The sequence below is a fragment of the Trichosurus vulpecula genome, chromosome 7, assembly GCF_011100635.1.
Source record: "Trichosurus vulpecula isolate mTriVul1 chromosome 7, mTriVul1.pri, whole genome shotgun sequence".
NCBI lineage: Eukaryota > Metazoa > Chordata > Mammalia > Diprotodontia > Phalangeridae > Trichosurus > Trichosurus vulpecula.
This window is the reverse complement of record NC_050579.1, coordinates 105,238,851-105,246,576: the sequence shown is the minus strand read 5'-3', so window position 1 is coordinate 105,246,576 and position 7,726 is coordinate 105,238,851. Positions and strand designations below refer to the sequence as shown.

The following is a 7,726-nucleotide window of genomic DNA, read 5'->3' as shown; positions in this document are numbered from 1 at the left end:
GATTTTGCCACTAGGAAACTTTTCTCCTCAACCATGATGACCCATTGTCTCAGTTTATCATTTAAAGGACATTTCTCATCTCATTTGCTTCCATGGGTTCAAGTTTCAATTCTACCCAGATGACTCTCAAATTTATATGTGAGTAGTCCTAATCTCTTTCTTGAACTTCAGTCCTGTATTGCAAATTGCCTGCTGGACATCTCCTGGATATACCATAGCCATCTTGAATTCAGTAGGGCCAAAGAAGACTCATTATCTTCTCCCTACAATTTTTGCTTCTCCCAAATTTACCTATTTTTATTGAGGGCATCAACTCCTTAGTCTGGCATTTAAGACTCTCCACAATGGCAGCTATGTGGTCCAGTGGATGGATAGTATGCAGGGCCTGGAATCAGAAAGACCTGAATTCAAATCTGGCCTCAGACACTTACTGATGGTGTGACCTTGGACAAGTCACTTAACCTTTGTCAGTTTCCCGATTTGTAAAGTGGGGACGATAATAGAACCTATATCCCAGGGTTGTTGTGAGGATCAAATGAGATAATATTTATAAGGTACTTAGTATAGTGCCTGGTACATACTAGATGCTATATAAATGCTATAACAATTATGATTATTAATTCTAGTTCTTACCTTTCCAGTCTTATTCATGCTATTATACTTCATAAATTTGATGGTCCAGCCAAACTGGACTACTAGGCGTTTGCTGAAATCAACATCCTATATGCTTCCTTTGTGAATTTGTACAGGCTATTTCTTTGCCTGAATTGTACTCTTTCCTCATCTCTGCCCCTTAGAATCTTCAAGGCTCAGCTCAGGTGCCATCTTAACTGTGAAGTGTTCCTTGATCTCCCTTTCTCATACCCCTCTTGCTTATTAATGCACTCTCCTTCAACTTATCTTGTGCCATGCTTATTTGTGTATTTATTGTGCCCCCTCAGAATGTAAATTTCTTGAGGATGGGACCTATTTTACATTTGTCTTTATATTCTTAGATCTTTGCACATAATATGGCACTAATATATGTTTCTTAAATTGAAAATATAAAACCTTACTTTCTGTCTGTGTCCTGTGTTGGGAACATGCCCATTAGTGGGATTAAAGGTTTTAAGAAGTTTAGTGGTTTCTTTCACATAATTCCTAGTCATTTTTCAGGATGATTAAACCCATTCAGAGTTCCATGAAAAGTATATTGGTGTGCCTGTTTTTCCACTGCCCCTTTAAAGTTGGCTATTTTTATTTTAGCATTGAGTATTTAAACCTCAATCTTCCTAGGATGGATTCAGTCCTTTGTAGCTTGATTATTTTCTTGGAAAATGTTTAGTTTTGTTTTTGTGATCTGGCATGGTGGTGGTCATAAAACTGGGTAACCCAAAAAATTTTTGTTTAAAATATATGACTTGATAGCCTGAGGTAGAGATTCCCTCAACATTTTCGATTCATTGACTGCCATCAGTTGACATTTCTCTTTTTAAACCAATCATCAATCAATCAGTCATTCTTGTTGTTTGTTGTTCAGTCATATCTGACTCTTTATGAACCCCTTTGGGGTTTTCTTGGCAAAGATACTGGAGTAGTTTGCCATTTCCTTCTCTAGCTCATTTTATAGATGGGGAAACTGAGGCAAACAAGTTAAGTGACTTGCCCAAGGTCATACAGTTAGTGTCTGAGGCCAGATTTGAACTCAGGAAAATGAGTCTTCCTGACTCCAGGCCTGGCGCTTTATCCACTGTACCACCTAGCTGCATGTAATAAATCATTGAACTTTTGCTTATTAAGTACTTACTATGTGCCAGGAACATTGCTAATTTTTAGATATACAATCACAAAAGTGAGGCAAACTTTGCCTTAAGGAAGCTTACATTTTAGTAGATCTGTTTACTTGCCATTTATAGAGTTAGATACATAATGTGGACATAAAATATATCTACATACACATTTTCAAAATCATTGTGTGTTTAGATGTGTTGGAGAAGTCCTTTATTTATTTATTAATTTAAACACTGAGAATGTATGTATCTATTCTTCGGTTGCAGCTATCATTCTTGGTGGTTTTGCCTTTTCATTCCTATGGCTGCCAGGAAGCTTTGCTCACAGTGAACTTTGCCAGCTTTTGATGCTGAATACCTGTGATAGAATGGCCATTTGCCTATCATTCTCATTGGTTGTTGACTGCCACATTCCTTGGAATTATGATTTACTATATTTTATGTTGCTTGGCTCATATTTTAGTCATATTTCATGTTGATTTTTTCTAAATTAACATTTGAATTGGCTGGCTAGATATTTATCCTGGTCATGTTCAAACAATATCCCAGAAATATGTAAGCTTCTCAAGAGTAGAGACTGTCTGTCTCACTTTTGTATTTGTGTTCACATAGCTCAGTACAGTGCCTAGTACATTGTAAGACCTTAATTGTTGATTGTTCATTTTTCTCCCTCCGGTCTGCCACTCTTTCCACAGATCAGATTATAATCCCTCTATGCCTTTGTAGGTAATCCTTGTAAATTACTGTGACTGAAATAAATAATTACTTGGTAGCATAAATGGTTTTATACTTAGCTAGGCTGGTTCTCAGATAGAAGATTAATCAGATGTTACTTTAAATCCTTTCATCTTGGTAAAATCAGTGAGAGTTCCCATTCCACTGAAATAATTTTCAAGAATCAGGTTTAGGAGAGAGAGTATTAGAGCTGTCTTCATGTATTTAAAGAGTGGAGAGGAATTAGACCTGATTTGCTTTACTCCATAGGGCAGTGTGAGAAGTAAATGGCTGAATATCAATGGGATGCAAATTTTGGCTCCCAGTAAGGAAAACTTCCTAACATCCCAAAGAAGAATGTGTTACATGGGAAGATAATGGGTTTTCCTTCACTTGGGGGTCTTGAAAACAACCTTTTGTTGTCAATGTTGATCAGGTCCAGATATTTTTTGGGCTCAGGATTCGTTTCCACTCTTAGGAGCTTTCGTTTATGTGGTTTAGATCTATCAATATTTACCATACCAGAAATTAAAATGTCTTTGTGTATTTAGGAAACTAGTTTGACTTTGCAGGCTCTAGAAGGGATCTCAGGGATGCCCAGGGGTTCCCCCATCATATTTTGAGTGCTGCTTGACTAGAGGTTCTCAGAGATCCTTTCTAATTTTGAGATTCTGTGATTCTATGAGAATTCCAGGTCACCTGCATAATCAAATCGATACTGCCATTGTTTCTGGAGAGGGTGTGTCAATTGACTCCCCAATGGCTCTGTTCATTATTCCAGTGACCTCCCAGACCAAAATGCCCTTCCCTGGCTATGGCCCTACCTCCTATATATATATATATATATATATATATATATATATACATATATATATATATATATATATACATGTATATATATATCTATTAGAATGTAAACTTCTTTAGGGTAGGGACAGTCTTACTTTGCTTTTGTATTCCTAGCACATAACATAGTGCTTGACGCAGAGTAAGGTTTACATAAATATTTTGCATTCATTGATTCATTATACCATCAGATATCAGAGTAGGACTCTGATGGAGTAATATGATATATTACTATTAATTGGTTATCTTTGAAAATTTAACAAACCCTAAACGAATCTGTGAGAGGCATTGTGGCATAGTGGATAGACATTAGGCTGAAAAATTAAATAGACCTGAGTTCAAACCTTGTCTTTGACACATATTGGTTATCTGATTGTTTGTTTGTTTTTGTTTTTTTGGCAGGGCAATTAAGTGACTTGACCAAGGTCACAGAGCTAGTACATGTGTTAAGTGCCTGAGGACAGATTTGAACTCAGGTCCTCCTGACTTCAGGGCCAGTGCTCTACTCACTGTGCCACCTAGCTGCCCCTGGTTGTCTGATTGTGCACAAGTCACAAAACCTCTCAGTATCCCAGGCAGTACTCTAAGACTATAAATTGCAGAACAGGTGCTGATTGTCATTGAGAAAAGGATTTTTTAATTGGGTATTGCATTATATCAATGAGATCATAGGTCTGGTTTCCCCCTTCATAAACAATATGCACACAAATTCCATTTTCTTGGCCTGGAGTAATATATTTTCTTAATAAATAATAAATATTGCATAATAATTTATGCTCATAGGAATGAATTAAACTATTATTTAGTGATTTTTTTTGTCTGAGATTCTTCTTAACAGCATCCCTTCTCCCCATCCCCCTCTCCTTTTTTTCACTTGGGTACAACCCAATATCTAGATCTTATAAATATTACTTAAAAACCCCTAAATTGTGATTTCATGAGCATAGGGAACACTTGGAGAGGAAGTTCTTCTTGCAATCCTTTGCAAGTCACGGTGTTAGAATTACTGGGGAAATTAAGAGGCCAAAATTTTTATAGTTTCTCAGAAAAAGGTCTCATTTCCCAAATATATAAAGAAGTTTGTCAAATATATAAGAATATGAGTCATTCCCCAATTGATAAATGGTCAAAGGATATGAACAGTCAGTTTTCTAGTGAAAAAATCCAAACAATTTATGGTCATATGAAAAAATGCTGTAAATCATTATTGATTAGAGAAAAACAAATTAAAACAACCTTGAGATATCATTTACACCTGCCAGATTGGCTAAAATAATTGAAGGGGAAAGTGACAAATGTTGGAGGGGATGTGGAAAAATTGGGACACTCATTCATTGTTGGTGGAATTGTGAACAGATCCAACCATTTTCAAGAGAAATCTGGAATTATGTCCAAAGAGTTATTAAACTCCTTTTGACTCAGCAATACCGCTATTAGGTCTATTTCCAAAGATGATTAGAGAAAAAGGAAAAGAACCGTTATGTTCTAAAATGTTTATAGTAGCTCTTTTTGTGGTGGCAAAGAAGTGGAAATCGCAGGGATGCCCATCAATTGGGGAATGGCTGAATAAGTTGTGGTATATGATTGTGATGGAATACTATTGTGCTATAAGAAATGATGAGCTCAATAATCTTAGAAAAATACGGAAAGACTTGCATGAAATAATAAAGAGTGAAATAAGTAGAACCAAGAGCATTTTCAGCAATATTGTTTTAAGAATGACTGAGCAAATAAATCATTTTGACTATTATTAATACCCAAATTAATTATAAAGGACATTTGAAGAAGATGCTATCTGCGTCCAGAGGAAGAACTGATAAATACAAGCATGAATGGAATAATTTTACATATTTATGTCTAATGGTAGCCATCTGGGCAGGGCAAGGGAAGAAAAAAAGGGGAAAAACAAGGAAATTTAAATGGTAACTGTTGTGTATTGGAAAGGAATAGCAAGTTGCATGTAGTGAATTTGCAGTTTCATGTGCAATCATCTTTTTATAGTACTATGTTATGGAAATACTTGTTTTATTCCATAAGTAAATTAAAAAAAAGAAGTCAAGTGTCTCTCCCTGGGTCAAACATCCAGCATGTGACAGAGACAAGATATCAATCAAAATCTTCCCTCCAGGCCAGCTCTCTATCCACTATGCCACCCTGCTTTTCAAATTCTACCATAATGATTCCCACCGTGGCTCCCATTCATGCAGTTTGGTTGCATCTTGGTGTATTTGAGTGTTTGCAATAAAAAGGGCTTTTAATTTTTGGAGGTGCAGGTCCAGCTGCAATTAGTTCACTGAAAAGTCTACCCCCTTGCAAGCAGCCAACCGCGGCTAGCTTTAGCTCTCTATTTCTCCCTTGCAATTGCAAGCCACTAATTCAGAGGTGCAACTATGCCTAAAAGAAAGGCAGCCGTTGAAGGGCAGGTAAAGGAGGAGCCAAAGAGACGGTCACCTAGATTATCTGCTAAGCCTGTTCCTCCTAAATCTGAGCCCAAAACCAAAAAGGCAGCAGCCCCAAAGAAAATGAACGTAGCAAATGATAAAAAGGAAGTCAAAGGCAAGAAGGGGGCAGCCAAAGTCAAGGTTGAAACCAAGCAGGAGGAAGTGAAAGAAGAAAATCACTCTGAAAATGGAGAGACCCAAACTAACGAGGTGCCAGCTGTGGAAGAACCTGAGGAGAAAGCAACCAAGTCTGAGTAATACGTAACACTGCCCTATATCTCCATCAGTTTGGTATCTGTACCTCCATACTGTATTGTTAACACAGAGGAATATTTTTATCAACTATTTTCTAAATGCAGGTTTTTTTTTAGCATGAAGTTAATTCTGGAACGTCTCCATCTTGGTCGCTTGGCTATGATGTCGCCAACAAGATATCACTGTCTCTGCATTTTGTGATTGTAATAGTTTGATCTATGGGAAGAATAAGTGGTGGTAGCTTCTGACTTTTGTCACTGTGTCCCTTCTTTGTGTAAGCTATCCTTTCTGTCCTTTGGGTTTTTCTTTGGCCCTGGCACATGTTTGATTCAGTGAAGTGGGGAGGTCCCAAATAGAAAGTTCTTGCATCAGCTAGTCCAGGGTGTCTGTGAGTTGATTTTATAAAGAAGGTGAGCTATTTTCATGAAATTCTAAGAGTTGGAAATATCTTTCCCAAATATAACTTTAATATTAGTTTTTGAAAGAAAGTAAAATGTAATCATGTTTTTAAACAAAATACAAATGTTTATTTCAAAAGGGCAGGTTGATTGTATGTGTAGCCACTATTAGAAATTTTGCTGGATTTATCTTGATAAAATAAAAAGACTCCTCAAAATAAAAAAAAAAATTCTACCATAATGATCAAGTTGTACCATAATATTGGAAATATTTTCAAACTTTATTGGGGTACATAGATCGAAGTTAACACATCACTTGTCTTTGTGACTCTTCAATTTGATATTTGTTTCTTTCTTCTTTGAACGTGAGCTTTTCTTTCTCCTTGAGGGTTATACAGAGATTGGACTTATGAGTCTACTATCAATGAAACTTGGCATCTTTACAACTTATGATCTTAAAGAATTGCCTAGAGGACTGAAAAGTTAAGAGACTCTTCCAGAGTCATAGCTCCAGTGGTGTCAAAGGTGGGACTTGAACTCAGGTCATTCTGACTTCAAGGCCAGCTCTTTCCCCATTAAGACATGTTGCTCTTCTTTAGAGAATAAAAACAAAACTTCAATCTGTTTAATTTTTGAGCAGCATCTCTAGTTCCATACAGTGGGCATGTAATAAATGTTTGTTGAATGAATGGAACGGGAACCATCTTATGAATGGATAGAGGAAACAGCTATTCAACATGGTGTGATTCAAAAAACAGAGCAGGTGCACAGCAAAATATCATTGCTCTCAGAGATCACAGTGCCTGAAATGGCAACATTCAATAATTTGGATCTTAAAGGCTCTTCTAGAGCCCAGTACTAAACTGCAAATCACCTAGAGAGAATAAATGACACCTTAAACCTCTAATCAGGAGACACCTAAATGTGGAGTAGTTGACTGACATACTGTGACTTTTTTATGCGCATTCTTATGCAGATCGATTTAGTGTTGTGGGATGTAGCATCCTTTTGATCCTTCATCTGTTGTCCATATTTTCCCATGAGTCCTGTCCACCTAATGGCCTGGAAGCCTTTCTCCAGGTCTTCTGTTATATGGACAGTAATGAAGAATAGGCACGCTAGTTAATAGTCATATCTTTCTTTCTCTGGACAAATGACCAGCCCACCTTCTCTCATACATCTTTTAATCAGGGCTTCTTAAACTTTTTTCACTCGACATCCCTTTGGTGCTTCTTATACAGTTTAAGAAGCACTACTGAATTCTCTAATTCCTAGAGTGTTGCTGCTTTCTCACTCTGGCATC

General features: G+C 36.8%; 1 protein-coding gene across 1 annotated transcript; it reads left to right on the top strand.

Annotated features, from left to right (window-relative positions):
* The first annotated feature begins 5,539 nt into the window (after positions 1-5,539).
* On the top strand, positions 5,540-6,632 carry LOC118857353 (non-histone chromosomal protein HMG-14A-like). The gene is made up of 2 exons (XM_036768038.1): positions 5,540-6,024; positions 6,142-6,632. The coding sequence occupies exons 1-2, from the start codon at positions 5,720-5,722 to the stop codon at positions 6,224-6,226; spliced, it is 390 nt and encodes a 129-aa protein (XP_036623933.1). The 5' UTR covers positions 5,540-5,719; the 3' UTR covers positions 6,227-6,632.
* The last annotated feature ends 1,094 nt before the right edge of the window (positions 6,633-7,726 follow it).